At 38.4% G+C, this 25,654-nt stretch overlaps 1 protein-coding gene across 3 annotated transcripts; it reads right to left on the bottom strand.

Moving 5' to 3' along the window:
* Nucleotides 1-275: 275 nt before the first annotated feature.
* LOC108669559 lies at nt 276-25,612 on the bottom strand. Of its 3 annotated transcripts, none has more exons than XM_018156931.2 (6): nt 25,439-25,612; nt 24,816-24,973; nt 23,811-23,933; nt 21,462-22,974; nt 6,151-6,345; nt 276-391 (listed from the first exon to the last, which is right to left on the bottom strand). In XM_018156931.2, exons 1-5 carry the CDS (start codon nt 25,489-25,491, stop codon nt 6,168-6,170), a joined length of 2,025 nt encoding a protein of 674 aa, XP_018012420.2. In that variant the 5' UTR covers nt 25,492-25,612; the 3' UTR covers nt 276-391; nt 6,151-6,167. The 3 variants fall into 3 exon arrangements, 2 of the variants coding, with proteins under 2 accessions (XP_018012420.2, XP_018012421.2); XR_007156866.1 differs by lacking the exons at nt 276-391; nt 6,151-6,345 and adding exons at nt 20,115-20,350; nt 20,409-20,710; XM_018156932.2 differs by lacking the exons at nt 276-391; nt 6,151-6,345 and adding an exon at nt 20,115-20,710.
* Nucleotides 25,613-25,654: the final 42 nt, after the last annotated feature.

Genomic DNA, 25,654 nt, shown 5'->3' on the forward strand with positions numbered 1-25,654 from the left:
AATTCCTCAATGCAATGCCTCGCACAGCAATGGTTAACCAATGAAACCTAACAGTGATAGTACTTTAAAACTTTGTATAGCCTATGGAAGCTGCATAACTGCAACCTAACAGTGATAGTACTTTAAAACTTTTATAGCCTATGGAAGCAGCATAACTGCAACTTAACAGTGATAGTACTTAAAAACTTTGTATAGGTTATGGAAGCGGCATAGCTGCAACCTAGCAGCGATAGTACTTTAAAACTTTGTATAGCCTGTGGAAGCAACATAATTAACTGCAACCTAACAGTGATAGTACTTTAAAACTTTATATAGCCTATGGAAGCAGCATAGCTGCACTATTGATCCGAAGGTTTTATCTTCTGACTAAAGATAACACAACATATAGGACCTGTCTCTTATACACATCTAGATGTGTATAAGAGACAGCCGCTATAGGAAGCAGAGGGCTTGTTTCATTTATGTGAGTACACTCAGGAAAAGAAGAGAGACGTTGTCCAAATATCGCTTTTTGCTGTTACGTGGGTCATCTTAAACTAGTTAGGCTCAGCAAAAGGGCGTATCAGTGCTACGTCCAGAATGCGTGTCAATATTTGGACAACATATATACATAGCTCATTCGTTTGCCTCGAAATATGCGCTGAAAAAATCTTAACCTGGCCTAGGCCATTTTCTTAACAAAAAATCAATTTACAGCGGCAAGGGAGTTGACGTGAAGCTCTCCTACTGCTACGAGCTGAAACTTTAAATTGCATCGCACCATACAGGACGTCCCTCAAGATCCTGCACCTGGGCCTATACTTTCAAAAAACTGGCCCGCTACAAGTCCTATAAAAACTCACCAGATCGATATTGAAAACGTTTCGGAGTCCAGCTCCATCATCAGTTCGACTAAACTAAAAATGAATAAAATCATTTTTTAAAACCAAATTCAAAGACCGACATAAAACCTAAACAAGACCTAACATTATATCGAAATATAGGTACAGGACTAGATGTTGACTATCTAGTCCTGTTTATTTCGATATAACGATTATTCCTGTTTATTTCGATTTTATTCAATTTTAGTTTAGTCGAACTGATGATGGAGCTGGACTCCGAAACGTTTTCAACATCGATCTGGTAAATTTTCATGGCGTTTTCTTTGCTTTTAAATTCCTTGTGAGCTTGTGATTTAAGAAGACTTATAATATAAGTAGTTATAAAAACTTGCCACGTGCCGCTACCTCGAGTGTCAAGGAGCCTTGCTTGCGAAAGAACATGTACATCGCAACAGAAAAATGTCTGTGAATTATGTAATCGATAACATAGGTAGGAAGGAAATATTTTATTACTCATAACTGTGATGTTGTTTTAAGTAAATTGTTTGCTTTTTTAAATGTTAATAAGAGGCACAGCTTATTCTTTTAATCGAAAAAAGTCTATAAATTTTGTGTACAAATAATGTTTAATTTAAAAATAAATAAAGGCTTAGTACCTAGACTCTTATCGTTTTCGTGGTTTTATAAATAGTTAATTTTCAAAAATTTTAAATTTTCGCTCGCTGCTCATGCTGATAGTAAAGAAGTGTGTATCAATATATGAAAAAAAAAACTTTTTCAATTTTTAAAAGTAAACTCATCAAAAGTAACTCAAGAAATCCATCGTTTAACTAAGAATAGCATTGATAAGAAGGTTAATATTTCAAGTAAAAAAAAATGTTGATCGTCGTAGTGCTGTGGTTGCACCGGCAGCAGGATGACTTGCAATTAATAAACAACGGGTTACGCAATTTGTCCTGTGCAACAGGATTTATTTTCTTTTCTTTAGTATTAAGTTCTCTTATGTGTATTTTTCTTCATGCACCTGGTGGCAACACTATAGGAACCATTCATTAGCCGCTACGTCTCGCACGTCAGTTGTTCATTATCTGAACACACGCGACGACTAGGTCATTTAGGTCATTTGCTGTCACGTCTTTTCCAGTATTCCAAATTTATTAGTCTGAAATATTACTTGAGCAATATCATGGCTTTGTTATATGTATATTTATGTTAATTTATTTTATTTGTTTAGCACGCAGATATCATTCAATGTGTTAGTACAGCTTTCACGCTTAGATCGTAAATGGTTTTAGGGACTGGAAATTCAATTGTGGAAAATCTTCTATTCAGGATTCAGCCAATAGGGCCAAGCACATACGTAAGTTGATTTGTGATGAATTCAAGAATTTCTTCCTTGTTGCCACATTGTCTATGTGATCATATTTTGATATATTGTTCATTTCTTTCCATATTGGGCTAGTTCTGATTCCATTATACCGTGATTATTTTCAGATCCACTGCCTTTTGAGGTGCGATTAAAGCATAAAACCAAATGCGTCTTAATCCCTCCGCTGGCTAAGCCAAATAAAGTTTGTGCCAGCGTTACAATTAATAATAATTGCGAAATAATAATAATTTTTTGCAATTAATAAACGGACTGGTTTCGGTTGACAGGATGCAGGAATGGGGTAAAGGGGAATGAATTAACGTTATCATCAATGTGTACACACAGAAAAATTAATTGGTTTTATCTTCAGATTAGTTACACACTTTCTGCATGTAGAATTGATACGTCCTGTTACCTAAAATGATTGGGTGAAGATTGCCCACAGAGATGGCCCACAGAGAGCAAAAAGCCATTGCCATTCGAATGAATTTTTTTTTCATTTTTTAGAATGCAATAGCTATACCGTCGGAAAAAGTTACGTCTTGTGCGTCCGTAAGCCAATCATTGTCAGATTTCCTTGCTAAACCCACGAATCGCAGATTTCCTTCACGTGTACTTAATTAGGTCGCTATGGGTAATTACAACGCTACGTGTACAAAGGCCGCAACGTGTACAATGACTGCTTTTGATAGTATGGCACTAGGTGCTTAAAAATGGGATCTGGTCATAATTTGGCGATAATTAAAAAATGAAATTAATCACAATGAATTAGAATAATTTGCGGTATTATGTATGGTAAACTAGGGAACTATAAAATTCAGCCAAATTATGCAGATAAAGCTCACTCTGCATTTAAAATATTGAAATAACTGATAAATCATTATATCAAAGCGGTCGTCAGAAAGGCGAAGAGGTCGTCAGAAATGCGAGGCGGTCGTCAGAAATGCGAGACGGTCGTTAGAAAAATGCGAGGCGGTCGTCAGAAATGCGAGGCGGTCGTCAGAAATGCGAGGCGGTCGTTAGAAATGCGAGGCGGTCGTCAGAAATGCGAAGCGGTCGTCAGAAATGCGAGGCGGTCGTCAGAAATGCGAGGCGGTCGTCAGAAATGCGAGGCGGTCGTCAGAAATGCGAGGCGGTCGTTAGAAATGCGAGGCGGTCGTCAGAAATGCGAGGCGGTCGTTAGAAATGCGAGGCGGTCGTCAGAAATGCGAGGCGGTCGTTAGAAATGCGAGGCGGTCGTCAGAAATGCGAGGCGGTCGTTAGAAATGCGAGGCGGTCGTCAGAAATGCGAGGCGGTCGTTAGAAATGCGAGGCGGTCGTCAGAAATGCGAGGCGGTCGTTAGAAATGCGAGGCGGTCGTCAGAAATGCGAGGCGGTCGTTAGAAATGCGAGGCGGTCGTCAGAAATGCGAGGCGGTCGTTAGAAATGCGAGGCGGTCGTCAGAAATGCGAGGCGGTCGTTAGAAATGCGAGGCGGTCGTCAGAAATGCGAGGCGGTCGTTAGAAATGCGAGGCGGTCGTCAGAAATGCGAGGCGGTCGTTAGAAATGCGAGGCGGTCGTCAGAAATGCGAGGCGGTCGTTAGAAATGCGAGGCGGTCGTCAGAAATGCGAGGCGGTCGTTAGAAATGCGAGGCGGTCGTCAGAAATGCGAGGCGGTCGTTAGAAATGCGAGGCGGTCGTCAGAAATGCGAGGCGGTCGTTAGAAATGCGAGGCGGTCGTCAGAAATGCGAGGCGGTCGTTAGAAATGCGAGGCGGTCGTCAGAAATGCGAGGCGGTCGTTAGAAATGCGAGGCGGTCGTCAGAAATGCGAGGCGGTCGTTAGAAATGCGAGGCGGTCGTCAGAAATNATGGAGCACTAGCAGCTAGTGTCATGGAGCACTAGCAGCCAGTGTCATGGAGCACTAGCAGCCAGTGACGTCATGATCACTAGTCGGTATATATACGAGTATTTGCTACAGTTTCACTAACATATCCTCTCCGAATTATACAGAAATAAATATGAATAGAGATAGTTTATAACGATACGATTAGTTAGGAGAGTTAGTTTATATCGATATCATTAGCTAGTATGTTAGTTTATATCGATAAATCCGAAGCAAACAAAATAATTTTAGTTACGATTGTACACAATTCACAAATAAAATTGAAATATTATAAAAAACTGGCACAGTCAATGATAAAGGCAGTTAACTAATACGCGAATATCCCAACAGATTCGCCACGCAGCGCTAGCACGGAATGACCGAGTGAGTAAGATCACCGAGACAAACTGTGATTGGGTTTTCGAGACCCACAGCCAACTGTGATAGTTCTGGTCGAAATCGTGCAGGCGGTTGGGCTGTTAGGAATAGCAAGGCCGGAGCTACGTGTTTGATACCCACAGCAAAATGTGAAAATTCTGTGTTGTCCAGAATAATCAAATGTATGATGGTTTAATCTTCAACGCTTATTATCTTCAAGGTTTAAGATCGTAAAAGTTTATGAAAATTGCGTAAATCTTCACCATTCACCGCCAACAGCCCGAATTATACTCCTGAAATTATTGACCATGAAAATAACTACAAATTGTACCGGCAACCAAGTACAGGAAGAACAGTTTAAAAACTTACTAAAATTCGCTAAATTCGTCCTGCACGCACTTCTTTGATGGGAATTTCTCGGATGAAATTGTACATTAGTTCTCGATATCGGAGTCCAATTTTCCGGCAGCCGAACCGAGTTCAGAAAATGTATTATGTCGAGGTCGATCGGCGCAGCGATTTCAAAGTGAAGTCCCTGCCAATGAAAATACCGAACGATTCATCATAAAGTGGTTCAAAAAGTAACTTAAATAGCAACTAAATAATGAAGCATTTTCGAAGCGACAACATTAAAAACTTTAGCACGGCATGAACTTGAGTGTAATTGAACACCTAAGTTCTTGATACAATTAGCATCTAATTTATAAGAAGTTCATCGAACAATTACTGCTACGAAAAAATTTAGTCCAAAAACCATGCTTTTGAGCTGCCAGTCTCACTTTTTCTAACAGTAATGAATTAAATTCGAACTCAAATTATATTGTAATATTTCACAGCAGAATCTTTGAATTCAATTATTTTCCAAGGTAGGCCTTTCATCTCCCTGTTGTGGCCATTTNCCGCTATATGGTAGATAGCAGAAATCACGGCACGATTTTTTACATTTACAATCCATGTTAAACTGCTTGGGAATAATACCGCAACTGCGATGTAAGGAGATCAGTACTAGTAGGCCATGGCCAGTTTTTACGGTAAAAACGCTAATAAAAATTATCAGCGAGTATAGAATCATTTCACAATTCATGACGTTTCAATTCTAAATTGTGAGTAATTCATGTTATACGTTTCTGCATAAAACATTGCATTAATTATAATGGTCGTCGTAAGCTTTTATCAGAGGGCCATGTTATCATACACAGGACGGCTCAGACTTTTTATTATCCTATGTCAAGATACAACAATCAATCACATGCAATGAATTCAATTATTTAATTGATAACAGTCAACGATAAAATGATAAAACATTCGACGATGAATGACAAAAAACAATCAACGTCATCAATGGAACGCCATTTAGTATTAAAAATATATGTCAATTCAATTATGAATAATTCCTCAATGCAATGCCTCGCACAGCAATGATTAACCAATAAAATCTAACAGTGATTGCACTTTACAACTTTGTATAGCCTATGGAAGCAGCATAACTGCAACCTAACAGTGATAGTACTTTAAAACTTTGTATAGCGCCTATGGAAGCAGCATTTCTGCAACATAACAGTGATAGTACTTTACAACTTTGTATAGCCTATAGAAGCAGCATATCTGCAACATAACAGTGATAGTACTTTAAAACTTTTTATAGCCTATGGAAGCAGCATATCTGCACTATTGATCTGAAGGTTTTATCTTCTGACCAAGGATAACACAACATAGGACAACACCGCAAAATTCCTTCACTGCACCAGCGTTCCTCGCAGGACTTGCGTCAACAAGCCCCCGTTGAAGACTTGGTCGAAGATTTGTAGCGCAGCGATGGTCCTAACAAGATCTTGGTCGTCTGGCTGAATTGCATTTTGTGCTTCTTGTAACAATTCGATGACTTGGTCGTTGATAACCACTCCATCTATCTTACTGAAAAACACAGAAGTTACGTCAAGTTAATTTGGAAAAATAGGAAGCGTTACAGCTGAGCTAAAAGAGTGATAAAATGGTACAGGTTGTGATAAAAGGTTACAACGAGCAACAGAAATGTACAGCTAGTCATTAAGGGTTACAGCAAGCAACAATAAAGTATAGCTAGTGATAAAAGGTTACAACTGCAACAAAGAGGTTACAGCAAGATCAAAGGTAACATATTCCGATTCTACAAAAATATTGATATTTTAGCTTTGTAATGTGATAGTTGATATAATTTGTATTAAATATCAACAAGAAATTCTGTGATGGAGACGATGAGATTAGTTAAATTTTCTTATAGAAGAAAATTTGGTCTACCGTTTGGGTGGGCATCGAGTGTTTATGTTTTAGATCATCGATCAAAATACATCAGTAAAGTTGCTGTGATTCAAGGTAAAACAATCACAGATTGTAAGTGAAATCAAGAATCTATCCATAAAATTCATAGTCCAAATTTCGATTTCCACCAGCATTTTTACTCTCGCCGAACGAATCATAGAAGTAATTCAAAACCCAAAAATTCATATAGCACACATAAAAATGAGTTTGTCGTAAAGCCTAAACAGAGTCGCACTTTCTGCACGCAAAACTGTTTATGTCCTTATACCGGTTTTATATAAAATTAAGAGGGTCAGGAGGACCATTCAGGAGCCAAAAGTGCAACGCCACTTAAACAAAGTTTCCGTGATTTTTCTGAGTGCTAGAGCCAAAACACGCGGCGAAGGCGTGAACTTGCTATAAATTTGTAACCCTGCGACGGACGCCTGACGTCGTGTTTATAGTTCAGCAGTTCACACCGCTATAGGAAGCAGAGGGCTTGTTTCATTTATGTGAGTACACTCAGGAAAAGAAGAGAGACGTTGTCCAAATATCGCTTTTTGCTGTTACGTGGGTCATCTTAAACTAGTTAGGCTCAGCAAAAGGGCGTATCAGTGCTACGTCCAGAATGCGTGTCAATATTTGGACAACATATATATATAGCTCACTCGTTTGCCTCGAAATATGCGCTGAAAAAATCTTAACCTGGCCTAGGCCATTTTCTTAACAAAAAATCAATTTACAGCGGCAAGGGAGTTGACGTAAAGTCCTCCTACTGCTACGAGCTGAAACTTTAAATTGCATCGCACCATACAGGACGCTACGCTAAAAGTCCTATAAAAACTTGCCACGTAGCCTCTACCTCGAGTGTCAAGGAGCCCTGCTTGCGAAAGAACATGTACATTGCAACAGAAAAATGTCTGTGAATTATGTAATCGATAACATAGGTAGGAATTAAATATTTTGTTACTCATTAATTCGATGTGGTTTTAGGTAAATTGTTTGCTTTTTAAATGTTAGGAAGAAGCACAGATCTTTTGATCGAAAGATCGAATCTTCTTTCTTCAGAAGATTCTTTTGATCGAAAAAGTCTATGAATTTTGTGTACAAATAATACTTAATTTTAAAATAAATGTAGTCTTAATACCTAAACTCTTATGGTTTTTCATGGTTTTATAAATAGTTAATTTTCAAAAATTTTAAATTTTCGCTCGCTGCTCATGCTGATAGTAAAAAAGTGTGTATCAATATATAAAAAATAACTTTTTATTTTTAAAAGTAAACTCATCAAGAGTAACTCTAGAAATCCGCCGTTTAACTAAGAATATCATTGACCACAAGGTTAATATTTCAAGTAAACAAAAGGTTGATCGTCGTGGTGCTGTGGTTGCACCGGCCGCAGGATGACTTGCAATTAATAAACAGCGGGTTTCGCAATTAATAATAATTGCGAAATAATAATAATTTTTTGCAATTAATAAACGGACTGGTTTCGGTTGACAGGAGGCAGGGAGGGGGTAAAGGGGAATGAATTAACGTTATCATCAATATGTGTACACACAGGAAAATTAATTGATTTTATTTTCAGAATAGTTACACACTTTCTGCATGCATGTAGAATTGATACGTCCTGTTACTTGAAATGATTGGGTGAAGATGGCCCACAGAGATGGCCCACAGAGAGCAAAAATTGCATTGCTATTCGAATGAAGTTTTTTTCGTTTTTTAGAATGCAATAGCCATGCCGTCGGAAAAAATTACGTCTTGTGCGTCCGTCAGCCAATCACTGACAGATTTCTAGGCAAAACCCACGAATCACAGACGAAAAATCTGCCTTCGCGTGTACTTAATTAGGTCGCTATGGGTAATCACCACGCAACGTGTATAAAGGCCACAACGTGTACATTGACTGCCTTTGATAGTATGGCAATAGGGGCTTAAAAATGGGATCTGGTCATAATTTGGTGATAATTCAAAAGAAATTAATCACAATGAATTAGAATAATTTGCGGTATTATGTATGGTAAACTAGGGAACGTTAAAATTCAGCCAAATTATGCAGATAAAGCTCACTCTGCATTTTAAATATTGATATAACTGATAAATCATTATATCGAAGCGGTCGTCAGAAATGCGGAGCGGTCGTTAGAAATGCGTGGCGGTCGACAGAAATGCGAGGCGGTCGTCAGAAATGCGAAGCGGTCGTTAGAAATGCGAGGCGGTCGTTAGAAATGCGAGGCGGTCGTCAGAAATGCGAGGCGGTCGTCAGAAATGCGAGGCGTTCGTTAGAAATGCGAGGCGGTCGTCAGAAATGCGAGGCATTCGTTAGAAATGCGAGGCGGTCGTCTACAATGCGAAGCGTTCGTTAGAAATGCGAAGCGTTTCGTCAGAAATGCTAAGCGGTCGTCTATAATGCGAAGCGTTCGTTAGAAATGCGAAGCGGTCGTTAGAAATGCGAGGCGGTCGTTAGAAATGCAAAGCGGCCGTTAGAAATGTGAGGCGGTCGTTAGAAATGCGAGGCGGTCGTTAGAAATGCGAGGCGGTCGTCAAAAATGCGAGACGGTCGTCAGAAATGCGAGGCGGTCGTCAGAAATGCGAGGCGATCGTCAGAAATGCGAAGCGGTCCTCAGAAATGCGAGGCGGTCGTCAAAAATGCGAGGCAGTGGTTGGCATTTCTTCACTGTCATCCGCAGTTTGGCGCAGTTGCAAAATGTGGCAGAATTTTGTCGCTTATTTGAACATAAGCCAAGTTGCTCGTTGACAAATAAATACGCGATTCTGAGTCGTATTCACCATTTCCCGGTAACATAAGCTTTTGAAGATGAAGGGTTAAATTTGGACGGTGATGCTTAGCATTTACTAACCGGTAAACCGGCCAAATACACTGACTTCTGATTATTATTTTCCCTTAACTTAAAAATTAAAAATAGGGTAAAACAACGTCACCAGACGGAGTAAAGGCGTTTGAGTTTTCGGCCACTCCCTTTTTTTTCCTGCCGCTTTGATGCAAGGCTTTGCACTTTCCGGGTTTAGGGGAAAGCTCCAGAATTTTGAACGAAATTCTTTTGCAATTTTTTTCCGCAATATCCAGCATATTCTTGTGAACGGAACTAAAAATTTTTAAATTTGGAATTTTACTCATATTTTTGCGCTGCGGAAAATTTGAAATGGAACTGAAATTCATTTAAACGAATTTGCACACGAAAACCTCGAAATCCGATTAAAATTTGTTTTTCTACAAGATAGCGCGAGACAGACATATTTCTTGTGAGATAACTTTCCTCTCACGCAATAATTTTCCTGACACAAATGTTTATATTTACGAGTAATTTTAATTTGCACTTGCACAAACGTTGTTAAATGCTTCTTTCGTTTATGTGAAATAATTCCACAAGGATACGTAAGTTTTTTTTGCATTAAACTTAAACCAATTGACACCAGACCTGAATATAGATAGTATTTGATTCTTCATCAGTGAGTGTCATGGAGCACTAGCAGCCAGTGTCATGGAGCACTAGCAGCCAGTGTCATGGAGCACTAGCAGCCAGTGTCATGGAGCACTAGCAGCCTGTGTCATGGAGCACTAGCAGCCAGTGTCATGGGGCACTAACAGCCAGTGTCATGGGGCACAAACAGCTAGTGTCATGGAGCACTAGCAGCCTGTGTCATGGGGCACAAACAGCCAGTGAAGTCATGATTACTAGTCGGCATATATTCAAGTATTAGCTACAGTTTTACTAACGTAGCCTCTCTGAATTATGCAGGAATAAATTATAAAGTCAAAGAAGAGTTATTTTATATCGATAAACACGAAGCAAACAAAATAATATGAGATACAATGATACACAATACACTCATATAGGCATATTACTCATTCTTGATTATATTGCAGCATTTACTGAAATTCAAGCAAAACCCCAATTCAATGGAACAATGACGGTCAAATTTCCAGTCCGCGTACTTTTCTTGGCATCACATCATGCAATATAAAAAACTGGCACAGTCAATAAAGACAGTTAACTAATTAGCGAATATCCCAACAGATGCGCCACGCTGCGCTAGCACGGAATGACCAGGGCCTATACTTTCAAAAAAAGTTAGGAGATCGTAAGTTCATCAGCCAATTATTAACGGCCTTTTAAGCATAATCCACCAATCATAGACAAGAAAATAGAACATCAGTACTTACGTTCACTTAACGAATTTTGAAAGTATGGCCCCGAGTCAGTAAGATCACCGAGACCTAAACTGTGATTGGGGTTTCGAGACCCACAGCCAACTGTGATGGTTCTGGTCGAAATCGTGCAGGTGGTTGGGCTGTTATAGGAATAGCAAGGCCGGAGCTACGTGTTTGATACCCACAGCAAAATGTGAAAATTCTGTGTTGTCCAGAATAATCAAATGTATGATGGTTTAATCTTCAACGCTTATTATCTTCAAGGTTTAAGATCGTAAAAGTTTATGAAAATTGCGTAAATCTTCACCATTCACCGCCAACAGCCCGAATTATACTCCTGAAATTATTGACCATGAAAATAACTACAAATTGTACCGGAAACCGAGTACAGGAAGAAGAATTTAAAAACTTACTAAAATTCGCTAAAATCGTCCTGCACGCACTGCTTTGATGGGAATTTCTCGGATGAAATTGTACATGAGTTCTCGATATCGAAGTCCAATTTTCCGGCAGCCAAACCGAGTTCAAAAAATGTATTTTGTCGAGGTCGATCGGCGCAGCGACTTCAAAGTGAAGTCCCTGCCAATGAAAATACCGAACGATTCATCATAAAGTGGTTCAAAAAGTAACTTAAATAGCAACTAAATAATGAAGCATTTTCGAAGCGACAACATTAAAAACTTTAGCACGGCATGCACTTGAGTGTAATTGAACACCTAAGTTCTTGATACAATTAGCATCTAATTTATAAGAAGTTCATCGAACAATTACTGCTACGAAAAAATTTAGTCCAAAAACCTGACTTTTGAGCTGCCAGTCCCACTTTTTCTAACAGTAATGAATTAAATTCGAACTCAAATTATATTGTAATATTTCACAGCTGAATCTTTGAATTCAATTTTTTCCAAGGTAGGCCTTTCATCTCCCTGTTGTGGCCATTTTTCTCAAGTGTCGTGGAGTTGCGATATTTGCAACTCGAGTTGCCGCTTTTCAGTTCCGCTAAAAATCTAAAGGATTGATTCTAATCGACGCGGCCTTCGCAAGTCGAATTTCATTTTGCATAGAACGGCGATGCAACTCTTTAGGTTATTTAATATCGTGATAATTTTTAGCAAGATAAAATTAAATCCAAATTTATTAATTATGAGCGAATTTTAATGAGGCAAAACATGGAATCACTCATTCAAAAATTTTCTTATCCACTGTATCATATTCCGTCGGTTCGGTAGAAACCCATTCCTACGGAGCTGCAATAGCTGTGACTGTGAGATAATGCGTCCAATGAATTCTTGATAAAATCCGACGGCAACAACATGACAAATAAATATTTTTAGTAATTTTTGACTGAAAATAGCCTCTTCACTGATCGTCCTGGCCTTTTCGATCACTAATACAATTGTCATCGTGATGAATGACTTCATGATACGTTTGATAGTGAATATTTTCTCTAACCTTAAATTGGATGACGTACTAATACACATTATCAAATTGAATATGGATAATCCTNGTTGTGAGGTATTGATGACTGAGCTAATTGTGAGGTATTGACTGCCAGAGTGTAGTGAGGTATTGATGACTGAGCTAATTGTGAGGTATTGACTGCCAGAGTGTTGTGAGGTATTTCAATAATTTGTCATGGAATTTCTCCCAATGAATGAGATTTATGGAGATTTTGAACTGGCGCCCATCAAACCCAGAATTTAGAAGCAAAGAAAATTTCACGTATAAATTCATTATAATATACTTGATATTTTCTTCACTCCTACTCTATTGGTTAGTTTGCATTTTAAATAAATCAACGATATAAATACATTTCGAAACGAATTTCGCTATAATAACTGTGATCATAAGTTCAGTGGGTCAATTTGGGAAATATTCCATAACTAATAATTAGTAAAATTAAATGATAGTTTCTCAAATTTAAGCAATTTTTCCAAGACTTTCCAGCTCCCTTGGCTTCATATGAAGCGATGCTCACGAAAGACTCGTCCAGTTCCCAAGTTCTGTTCTCCAGCGTGGAAAATTGCGAGGGGGCCGCCCCCATGTCGTGTTCATTGAAAAATTTTTGTATTCAATGGATAAATTTTGCAAATACAAAATACAAATTTTGCAATTTCAGCCATTTTTTGCAAATTCAGCAAAATGATTTTTCTGTCATATGAAAACTAGTGTATGTATTACCTTTCTTTGTGTTTCATATTTTTTTGATTCGATGAGATTAGTTAAATTTTCTGATAGAAGAAAATTTGGTCTACCGTTTGGGTGGGCATAGAGTGTTTATGTTTTAGATCATCGATCAGAATACATCAGTAAAGTTGCTGTGATTCAAAGTAAAACAATCACAGATTGTAAGTGAAATCAAGAATCGTGTAGGGAAATTTCTCCCTACGCTTGAGGTAAACCTCTTCCAGATGTAAAGCTAATATTTCAAAAGGATCAAAACAGATAGAGGCCAATGGAAGTAATTTAATCAGATGAAATCGTTGCTTGCAGTTCAGTTTTAATCCCAGAGTTTATCGTAGGTCACTCGAATTTTAGAACAATTTAGAAGTCCAGGCGGTCACAGAAGACAGAAGCCGACCAGTATGTATACTGTACGAGAAAAAGACTTTATTACTAACGCGCTTGAGGACAAACACTGCTTAAAAATTCAATTACGGAAATTCAACAATTTCATTTCAAGTTAGAGCTCACCTTATTAAATCAAAAATAAGTGCACTTTTTGTGCTTTTAGAAGTGAAGTTTAACAGTATGCTGCTTGCAATTCTCTTAGTTAAAATGCGGCTGCAACAATGGTCGCAAACCGCACCACTTGAACAAATTTAATGGTCGCCACTGTTCCACAAAGTTAATAAACACCACGAGAGAAGTGAACACTTCGGCAATACAGTTAAAGAGAAGTTATGGTTAAGTTGAAGATTTAATGGGACCCGCCAAACAAAGATTAATAGTTAAGAATTTAAGGTATTGATCAAGTAAGTTTAGTTTCACGTTCGGCATTTAATTTTTTAATAGATAATTATCACAGAGCCTGACGGGCCTGCCAAAGTGTTCAAAGGAGGTGACAAAAGCATGCACCCAAAATAAATCAGTACTCGGCAAGGGTAATGCACAACAAAATAAAACCATTAGTTATACACGAGAAGAAATGTGGCGCATAATCAAGACCAATGGGAACAGTTAGGACGGCGGATAACTTCATTAGATACGTAAAGATTTAAAGTAGCTTGTTTTTGAGAGCTGCGCCTCAGACGTCGTGTTTATAGTTCAGCAGTTCACACCGCTAGGAAGCAGAGGGCTTGATTCATTTATGTGAGTACACTCAGGAAAAAAAGAGAGACGTTGTCCAAATATCGCTTTTTGCTGTTATGTTTGTGTTAAACCAGTTGGGCTCAGCAAAATGACGTATCAGTGCTACGTCCAGAAAGTGTGTCAATATTTGGACAATATAGCTCATTCCTTTGCCTCGAAATATGCGCTGAAAAAATCTTAACCTAGCCTAGGCCATTTTCTTAACAAAAAATCAATTTACAGCGGCAAGGGAGTTGACGTGAAGCTCTCCTACTGCTACAAGCTGAAACTTTAAATTGCATCGCACCATACAGGACGTCCCTCAAGATCCTGCACGGCCCGCTACAAGTCCGATAAAAACTCACCAGATCGATATTGAAAACGTTTCGGAGTCCAGCTCCATCATCAGTTCGACTAAACTAAAAATGAATAAAAACATTTTAAAGGTTCAAATTCAAAGACAGACATAAAACCTAAACAAGACCTAACATTATATCGAAATAAACAGGACTAGATGTTGACTATCTAGTCCTGTTTATTTCGATATAATAATTATTCCTATTTATTTCGATTTTATTCAATTTTAGTTTAGTCGAACTGATGATGGAGCTGGACTCCGATACGTTTTCAATATCGATCTGGTAAATTTTCTCGGCGTTTTCTTTGCTTTTAAATTCCTTGTGAACTTGCGATTTAAGAAGATTGATAATATAAGTACTTATAAAAACTTGCCACGTGGCCGCTACCTCGAGTGTCAAGGAGCCTTGCTTGCGAAAGAACATGTACATTGCAGGTAAAAAAAATGTCTGTGAATTATGTAATCGATAACATATGTAGGAATGAAATATTTTGTTACTCCTGAATTCGATGTGGTTTTAGGTAAATTGTTTCCTTTTTTAGCAACACAAAAAATTTCTGTGAAATATGTAATCGATAACATAGGTAGGAATGATATATTTTGTTGAACTTAAATTCGATGTGGTTTTAGGTGAATTGTTGGCTTTTTAAAATGTTAGGAAGAAGCAGAGTTCATTATTTTTATCGAAAAAGTCTATAAATTTTGTGTACAAATAATGTTTAATTTTAAAATAAATGTAGACTTAGTACCTAACTCTTATCGTTTTTCATGGTTCTATTAATGTTAAATTTTCAAAAAAATTACATTTTCGCTCGCTGCTTTTGCTGAAAGAAAAAAAGTGTATCAATATATGAAAAAATAACTTTTTAATTTATAAAAGTAAACTCATCAAAAGTAACTAAGAATAACATTGATCACAAGGCTAATATTTCAAGTAAACAATAAAATACTTAAAAAACTTTTTAAAAAAACCACGTTTTTCTTGTGGACTAAAAAGTAGAAAATAAATTATGGCTCGCCCAAAAAAACGTGGGTCGGGCTGTACGTTCACCATCAAATTTCCAAAATTCGTGTGTTGTAGGGCGAGCCATAATTTCTTTTCTACTTTTTAGTCCACAAGAAAAACGTGGTTTTTTAAAAAGTTTTTTTTTAAGTATTTTATTTCTCCTTTTTAGTCCGTTGCTACACATGAAAAACGTTGTTGCGAGCAAATTTGCGATATTCATTTTATTTCAGTTGGCCACGCAAATACACGAAAGAAAATTCTTTTCGTAGTACTGTAGAAAATTGTATTCGAGGGGGTACATTGTTGTTCCCGTATTTATCCCGTATTAATTTGTTTATAATAGTGATAAATACGCCTCGAAACGTGCAACAAATTATTGATTATTGTATTGTCATCGGGAGCTGAGCTTCCCTAAAAGTTTCAGAGCGCTAGCTAGCGGGAAAGTTGGTGAAATATCGATTGCAAGATTTGATCATCACAGACGGACACGAAAGCGAGCTAAGAAAAACGTGGTAAAAAGGTTGATCGTCATGGTGCTGTGGTTGCACCGGCAGCAGGAAGACTTGCAATTAATAAACAGCGGGGACCATGGTTTCGGTTGACAGGATGGAGGGATGTGGGTAGGGGGATGAATTAACTTTGTCATCAATGTGTACACACAGAAAAATTAATCGGTTTTATTTTCAGAATAGTTACACACTTCCTGCATGTAGCATTGATACGTCCTGTTACCTGAAATGATTGGGTGAAGATGGCCCACAGAGATGGCCCACAGAGAGCAAAAAGTGTATTGCTATTCGAATAAATTTTTTTCCATTTTTTAAGAATGCTATAGCTATGCCGGCGGAAGAAGTCACGTCTTGTGCGTCCGTAAGCCAATCACTGACAGATTTTAGGCCAAACCCACGAATCACAGACGAAAAATCTGCCTTCACGTGTACTTAATTAGGTCGCTATGGGTAATTATGACGCTACGTGTACAAAGGCCGCAATGTGTACATTGACTGCTTTTGATAGTATGGCACTAGGGGCTTAAAAATGGGATCTGATCATAATTTGGTGATAATTAAAAAAGAAATTAATCACAATGAATTAAAATAACTTGCGGCATTATGCACGGTAAACTAGGGAACTATAAAATTCAGCAAAATTAGGCAGAGACAGCCCACTCTGTATTTTAAGTATTGAAATAACTGAAGAATCAATTATATCGAGGCGGTCGTCAGAAATGCGAGGCGGTCGTTGGAATTTCTTCACTGTCGTCTGCAGTTTAGCGCAGTCGCAAAATATGGCAGAGTTTTGTCGCGTATTTGAGCATAAATCAAGTTGCCCGTTGGCAAATAAATACGCGATCCTGAGTCGGGTTCACCATTTCCCGGTAACATAAACTTTTGAAGATGAAGGGTTAAATTTAGACAGTGATACTTAGCATTTACTAACCGGTAAACCGGCCAAATACACTTACTTCTGGTTATTATTTTCCCTTAGCCTAAAATTAAAAATAGGTAATGCAACGTCACCAGGCGGAGTGAAGGCATTTGAGTTTTCGGCCACTCCCTGTTTTTTTTTTTCGCCGCTTTGATGCAAGGCTTTGCACTTTCCGGGTTTTAGGGGAAAGATCCAGAATTTTGAACGAAATTCTTTTGCTATTTTTCTCCGCAATATCCAGCATATTCTTGTGAACAGAACTTAATTTTTTTAAATTTAGAATTTTACTCATATTTTTGCGCTAGAGTTCAGAAAATGTATTTTGTCGAGGTCGATCGTTGGAAGCACGCAGCGACTTCAAAGCGAAATCCCTACCAATGAAAATACCGAACAATTAATCATAAAGTGGTCTAAAAAGTAACTTAAATAGAAACTAAATATTGAAACATTTTCGAAGCGACAACATTAAAACTCTAGCACGGCTTGCACTTAATTACACCTCCGTTATTGATAAAAGTATCTAAGTTATAAGAAGTTCATCTAGCAATTACTGCTAAAAAATTTTACTAAAAAAAACCTGTGTTTTGAGCTGCCAGCCTAATTTTTTCTAACAGTAATGAATCAAATTCGAACTCACAATTAGATTGTAATATTTCACAGCAGAATCTTTGAATTCAATATTTTTTCCAAGGTAGGCGTTTCATCTCCCTGTTATGCCCATTTTTCTCCAGTGTCATGACGTTGCGAGATTTGAAGCTCGAGCTGCCGCTTTTCAGTTCCGCTGAAAATCTAAAGGATTTATTTTAATCGACGATTATTATTTCGAGGATTATTATTATTATATTATTATTATCGAGGATTATTAAATCTAAGGGATTGATTCTAATCAACGCGGCCTTCGCAAGTCGAAATTGATTTTCTGCCTGCAGCAGAAAATTTCATTTTGCATAGAACGGTGATGCAACTCTTTAGGTTATTTAATATTGTGATCATCTTTAGCAACATAAAAATATATACAAATTTAATAATTATTAGCGAATTTTAATAAGGCAAAAAATGGAATCACTCATTCAAAAATTTTCTTATCCACTGTATCATATTCCGTCGGTTCGGTAGAGACCCATTATTACGGAGCTGCAATAGCTGTGACTGTGAGATACTGCGTCCAACGAATTTTTTATAAAATCCGATGGCAACAATTTGACGAAAAAATATTTTTTAGTAATTTTAGACCGATAATAGCCTGTTCACTTACAGTGTTCGCATTTTAGGTTGAAAATAGCCTCATCACTGATCGTTTCTGGCATTTTCGATCACTAGTACAACTTCTAATCGTGATGAATGGGAATGGCTTCATGATACGTTTGATAGTGAATATTTTCTCTAACCTTAAATTGGATGACGTACTAATACACATTATCGAATTGAATATGGATAACCTACATGCAATTTAAAATTTATTCATGCCACTAGTCTAGTCATGTCACTAGTCACTAGTATTTGGACTTACGATACTCATAAATCATTGTTAAAGCTTCTCGTCATAATGCAACGCACACCAGTGCACGCACTTAGCTCAGCCGAGCAGTCGAGAAGAAAAGTCCACGGATTTTCAACCGCTACATTGAAGCAGCGATTTACACGTCGCCGAGCCGGCCAAAATCCCTAACATTTTGAAACCAATGGATCCTTTGATTGCATTTTTAGGTGTTAATCAACCGCCGGCTATGTCCTCGAGTCAATTCAGTGGTGTAGAAATGTAGACTGCAGTAAAGCATTTCACCCAACGGATCCCATTTGTGGACACACAGTTTTACATGGAAAATGTTTAATTGAAATTACGTCGGGAACGCATTTTTTTAGAGACAGTACGAGAAATGGTACGAGATCCATGCCGGTATATATAATGTGAAGAAAATTAATAATTGATGAACCTAAGCTCATTTTTAATATTTTAAGCAGTTATTCCTGTCCTAGGACTAAGTCGACACAAAATGACAGCTAGTATGAGGATTAACCACTCGCATCATTCAACAGTTATTCATGAATTATTATCCGAGTAAATTACAATAGAACGGGCGAGCGTGACTCACTCTCACTGATCATTCAACTATTATTCAGTTATTCATAAATTATTCCAACTAGATTACCGTGTGCGGGGTGAGCTTTACTTATCTTTATCATGCAACGGTTAATTATAAACTATTTTTTTTGTTGCGGCAATATTAATTTCCGGCATATTACTTATTCTTGTTTAGATTGCAGCATTTGCTGCAATTCAAGAAAAACTCCAAATAAATGAAACAATGACGGTCAAATTTCCAGCCCGCGTTCTTCTTTTCGACAATAACAAAGGCCATTTCTAGAGCTCAGTTACTGTGCATAATTGCTGGAATTGCCTTGTTTGTTGCAATCTTATAAGCATTTATGTTTCTACTTAAATCCCACGCAACAGGGCGGTCAAAACAAAGCAAATTGGCCACCCTGTACATGCTCGGCTTTCTTTTGAGGTGTAATTAAAGTTTATCACTTTAATAATAGATTTAATACAATATATACAGTCACATGTATTACCGTTCTACCTTTCTTTTTACAGCAGCTTGCTATTCACTCCGCTATATGGTAGATAACAGAAATCACGGCACGATTTTTTACATTTACAATCCATGTTAAACTGCTTGGGAATAATACCACAACTGCGATGTTAGGAGATCAGTAGGCCATGGCCAGTTTTTACGGTAAGAACGCTAATAAAAATTATCAGCGAGTATAGAATCATTTCTCAATTAATGACGTTTCAATTCTAAATTGTGAGTAGACTCCGCTATATGGTAGATAGCAGAAATCACGGCACGATTTTTTACATTTACAATCCATGGTAAACTGCTTGGGAATAATACCGCAACTGCGATGTTAGGAGATCAGTACTAGTAGGCCCTGGCCAGTTTTTACGGCAAGAACGCTAAAAAAGTTATCAGTGTTTACAGAATTAATTTCTCAATTCATAACGTTTCAGTTCTAAATTGTGAGTAGATCATGTAATACGTTTCTGCATAAAACACATACCCTGGCGATTCTGGTTTAGCTTGCATTAATTATAATGGTCGTCGTAAGCTTTCATCAGAGGGCCATGTTATCATACACAGGACGGCTCAGACTTTTTATTATCCTAGTTAAGATACAACAATCAATCACATACAATGAATTCAATTATTTAATTGATAACAGTCAACGATAAAATGATAAAACATTCGACGATGAATGACAAAAAACAATCAACGTCATCAATGGAAGGCCATTTAGTATTAAAAATGTATGTCAATTCAATTATGAATAATTCCTCAATGCAATGCCTCGCGCAGCAATGGTTAACCAATAAAATCTAACAGTGATAGTACTTTAAAACTTTGTATAGCCTATGGAAGCAGCATAACTGCAACCTAACAGTGATAGTACTTTAAAACTTTGTATAGCCTATGGAAGCAGCATAACTGCACTATTGATCTGAAGGTTTTATCTTCTGACCAAGGATAACACAACATAGGACAACACCGCAAAATTCCTTCACTGCACCAGCGTTCCTCGCAGGACTTGCGTCAACAAGCCCCCGTTGAAGACTTGGTCGAAGATTTGTAGCGCAGCGATGGTCCTAACAAGATCTTGGTCGTCTGGCTGAATTGCATTTTGTGCTTCTTGTAACAATTCGATGACTTGGTCGTTGATAAGTACTCCATATATCTTACTGAAACACACAGAAGTTACGTCAAGTTAATTTGGAAAAATAGGAAGCGTTACAGCTGAGCTAACAGAGTGACAAAATGGTACAGCTTGTGATAAAAGGTCACAACGAGCAACAGAAATGTACAGCTAGTCATATAGGGTTACAGCAAGCAACAATAAAGTATAGCTAGTGATAAAAGGTTACAACTGCAACAAAGAGGTTACAGCAAGATCAAAGGTAACATATTCCGATTCTACAAAAATATTGATATTTTAGCTTTGTAATGTGATAGTTGATATAATTTGTATTAAATATCAACAAGAAATTCTGTGATGGAGTCCTTCACAAACAAACCTAATTTCCTGAGCTTGGGCGATTGGTCTACAATGTCAAAAATTGCTGAAAAAGTTCATGTTTGCATGAGGTCAATCCTTTTCAACTGTCAATCCCTTAACAGAACACAGGGAAATCTCCGTTGAAAAGTTTTTAAATATATTATAAATATTTATTTAATCAAACTTCATACTTCTGCCCGCACACACATCATCAATTGCACGATCTGATACTCGACTCCCATCTATGGGCAAACGACGTTCACATATCGTAGATTGCGAGTTTATTCCGTTGAAAAAGCGTTCATTCAAAGTTATTTCAACGGCATATATCTGGTGGGTCAATGCAACCGAACGTAGAAATGGTATCAGGATAAAAGCATAAATAGCTAGTTAAGTTAGTGCATGGTTTGCCCGGCTCACGGCGCATCAGTACTCACCAAGGGACCCCCACTGATGCCAACTTTTCTCGTATATACGTCACCAGAGTCAGCAGCATCGTTACTTGACGCTTAAACAAGCACTTAATTCCCAAAAGGAGTGGCTTCAATTCTGATTCCAATCGCGCGGGATCGCTCGTTGCCATGTTGGATGAACGTGCCAATAGGGAGTTCAAAAATTCGTCATTAAATAGACTGTCTTCCCTGTTAAAATGAAGCTCGTCCTTTAAAACGTACTCTTCTATGTTTTCGAAGAGAGGGAGCTTGTCGTCCTCTTCAGAGCTTCCATCGTCTGTCGCGAAATTCTCTAGAAATTTACGCGTTAAATTCGACTCATTCTTGAATGAAGATACATTCAGTGTGTAGCTCAGGTTGACATAGAGTGGATGTGACCTTAGGAGTTTGGACGTCCTGATGACCAGAAGGTCGATGATGAAGTCTGTGTATTGGGATAATTGTCCCTCGCCAGGAATATTATATTCAAAATATAATGCAAAATATTCCATACTCGTCCAAGCGAAATGAAAAACAAATTCTTTCACGCATCCTCCCATCGGAGGTAACTCAAAGTCCCAGTCTTGAATGGGACGCACGTACTTGAGATCTATAATTTGTTCAATGGCAATCTCTATTGCTTCTCTATCACTAGAGTGACGTCGGGGTAGACTCTCGTATTCGGTGAATAAAGATACATAGGGCTGCTCGCAGGCCGCTATCAATATCTCTTCCCGGACGTACATAGCAGGTAACCCGCCAAGAATTTCACTGTTCACGACACCAAGTTGCCTCGAAAGTTCAAAGAATATTCGTAACGTTAATCTGGGTACGAAGTCGAGTTCTTCGCGGGCTCGATGCCGACTAAATGCTACAGAAAATATGGTCCCTAATATTCCAGATATCAAAGCCATTGCAGCGGCCAAACCATTTCGGTAAGCCATACCCCGGAAATTTACAGCAAATATTTGCCGTAGAAAGATTTCCTTCAGGCATTTCGTGATTAGTCTCATATGAGAGCAAGCGAGATTTCTACTAACTTTGGTGATCTCGTGGACGTATGCACGATCAACGTCAAAATCGTTTCTCGCCAAACAGAAGAGTTTAGAAAGATGATCTGCTATGGACTTGGACGTTTCGAGAAGCGTAGTGAAGTTGTGTTCAGTCCAATCAGATTCATTATTTTGGAGCAAGTGATATATGCAGCCATGCAATTCCCGTATAGTTTCCTGTTTCAAAGAATGCAAAGATATAATATCCTGTGAAGTCGGGGTAGAATAACTCGTTGGGTTTTGAATATTACGATATGCCTGAGGCTGCTGGTCTGATCCTGGTTGTCCAACAGGCCTCGCGTCATCGTCGGAAGTCAAATAATAACCCGGAATGAGGGCTGTCGATGGCTTCGTGAACTCGTATAAGCCTCTGGCTAATTCTTTGAGGTGAAGTTTGATTGAACTAGAAGCTTCGCAAACATCCAAGATAAACGGCATCTCGATTATATTCAATTTAATGCCATGATCTGGAAAAAAACCAAGCTCGACGAATAATTTCACAAGATTCCATTTCGGCGCTTATTTCGCTACGGCAACCGGAACCTAATGCGGACATAGAGCTTCTAATTTACCGGGCCATAAGAACTTGGGGCGTCCGTGTGCCAGCGGCTGACAGGTCTTCGAATTTCGATAGGGTACGCTCTCTTAACTTTTTTTGAAAGTATGGCCCCTGAGCATACCACGGCTCAAACCCGGCTAATTCCTTTCAACTCGGAGCCACTACCACTGCCCCACAGTCGCTCTTGTACGTTGCTAATTGAAATCACATCCATGTGCCATCTAAAATACGAGCGTGTGGATACACCAAAACTTATCTATATCTTGAAGAAATATTAATAATGTCTTGCATAATAAATTCAGCGCACAAGCCAAATGTTCGGTCTGTAGAGGTGCTAGTGCTCAAGGCGTCTCGTAAAATTTTCAAATACTCACTGTGTAGAGTTGTTCACAACTCGAGTCCGAACCTTAACGTGCCTTCGGAACCCAATGTGTAGGATAGCAAAACGTCGCGTTAGTATCTGTTTTATCGTCATCAGACTAAGTCATCCAGATCTCTGTCTCTCTGTGTTGCCAATATACTTGCTGTGTTACCAACTGTGTTTCACTACCAGCTGTGTCCCGTCGGGTTACTTGTACACTCACTGCCATGACTTACCGTGCTATTGGCTTCGTGTATAAGTGCGCCACGGATGAACCCTGCGATTATTTACGCTAGGACATTTGCAATATAATTACTCGCAGTTAGTATCTGAACGTTGTACTGGCCGCAACTACTGGACTCGTGTAAACGACCTATACTTACAGTAGCGAGGGCCTCCAGGCAGCTTCTGGAAAATCGCCAGCTCCCACAGCGCAGGGAGAAGCCTTAGCAAGACCTTCATGGCTTTTAACAACCAACGCAGCTCCTCAAATACCGACAATTTGTCTGGAAATTGAAAACTAATAAGATTAAATAATGCAATGCATGTAAAGAGGTGAAATGATGCATCAAGTCACCTGTAAACTTAACAGTTTATAAATTTTATAAAACGATAATGAATATAATTCGAATAACTACAGGCACTAATCCTTTCTGGAGCGAGTACCGTGATGAGACGGAAAATCAATGGATGAATATGAGAAATTTTACATTAGTTTAAAGTTAACGTCTTGTAAAACAGCACAGACTGCACTAAAAAAATTCAATGAGTCAAAGAGACCAAATCGTCAACACTTTCTACGCCTAGAACTAATACATCCGTTTTGCCCACACAAATTTGGTCAGAACGACCCACACGAGGGCCAAATGTGCTTCTAAATTTGGACAAAATCTCACTCATTTGTCTTAGTGTATACTAACTCTTCACTGACAGCATCAGAGGGCCAGAACGGAACAAAGTTGAAAACTAGCGCAGCCAGACGAAATTTAATGCGGTTGGGAATATTTGAAACTCATTAACAAAATTATATTTAAAAATTTTAATGAATCTTGCTGCGAAGGAGACCAGCATAAGACGGAGTGGATTGCAGAAGAAAATATAGAACCAGAATCAATATCAGGATGCCAAAAATGGCAAAAATCCCGAAGTGACGACCATCGCGTATAGACCAAAGCTTTCTGACAGTTTCAGCATCTTGGTTCTCAAGAGTCTACTTCAACACAATTTTCAACGTCACTTTAGGAAGATAATCGGTGTTCGATCATTCAGATTCCAACTTCGTTTGTTAAGGTAATCGTATAATAAATCTGCCTGAAATTGACAAACAAGTAGACAAGATTGTCTCTATGAAACAAGACGTTACCAATTTAAATTGATATTTTCCTCACCCTGTAGTGACCATAAATAAACATTCCACGCATGCGCGAGGAAATTATGCGCGATGTAAGTGAACAGGCGAGGCTCGACTGCGCAGAAATGCATGGCGCAGGCGAGATAGTAACGCGCGTTGCGCACCGACGAGCCGGCGACTGCACAACCCGGCGGTCTGCTCAGAGTTCATAAAAATTACACTAATTTTTCATAGCAGTAAAAGTATATCAAGTTTAAGGCGGTAGAAAAAAGGTTGTCGCTCTTTCGATTTTTTGTTTCCGGTTTACATCTGTATTAATAATTGGTTTAAAATAATAAGAATTAGTAATATAGTAGAAAAACCTATAGCATTTCCTAATAGTTTTCGGGACTGACAAAACGAGCATTTACAACCTTACGCACTCATCTTTCAATGATAGGAAGGCCAAATTTTCGGAACTGTTAAAAGTTTTATCTAAGTTTATCTAAGTTTTATCTGAGTTTTTGGGACTGTTAAAACGAGCATTTACAACCTTACGCACTCATCTTTCAATGATAGGAAGGCCAAATTTTCGGGACTGTTAAAAGTTTTATCTAAGTTTATCTAAGTTTTATCTAAGTTTTTGGGACTGTTAAAACGAGCATTTACAACCTTACGCACCCATCTTTCAATGATAGGAAGGCCAAGCTGGTCGCGTAAAAATTCATCGTCATGCTCTCTGTGAACTTGGAAGCTTGGTTGTCACTAGTAACGTCGCTGTGATGAGGACGTGGAGGCCGTGGTGCAGGAGGGCTTGTAGTAACGTCGCTGTGATGAGGACGTGGAGGCCGTGGTNGAAAGGTTTAGGTCCTGTTATTTGTTTGGAAGTTTATACTG

The sequence above is a fragment of the Hyalella azteca genome, unplaced genomic scaffold, assembly GCF_000764305.2.
Source record: "Hyalella azteca isolate HAZT.00-mixed unplaced genomic scaffold, Hazt_2.0.2 contig1222, whole genome shotgun sequence".
NCBI classification, from domain to species: Eukaryota; Metazoa; Arthropoda; class Malacostraca; order Amphipoda; family Hyalellidae; genus Hyalella; species Hyalella azteca.

What these genes read in the sequence shown, in the direction of transcription:
- LOC108669559 (XM_018156931.2), bottom strand. Translation starts at nt 25,491, where the DNA reads ATGACGATGAATTTTTACGCGACCAGCTTGGCCTTCCTATCATTGAAA. An exon ending in TTATTTATGGTCACTACAGG is followed by an intron (nt 23,934 to 24,815) that starts GTGAGGAAAATA and finishes TTCAATTTCCAG; the next exon opens with ACAAATTGTCGGTATTTGAG. An exon ending in GCCTGGAGGCCCTCGCTACT is followed by an intron (nt 22,975 to 23,810) that starts GTAAGTATAGGT and finishes GTTTTTTTCCAG; the next exon opens with ATCATGGCATTAAATTGAAT.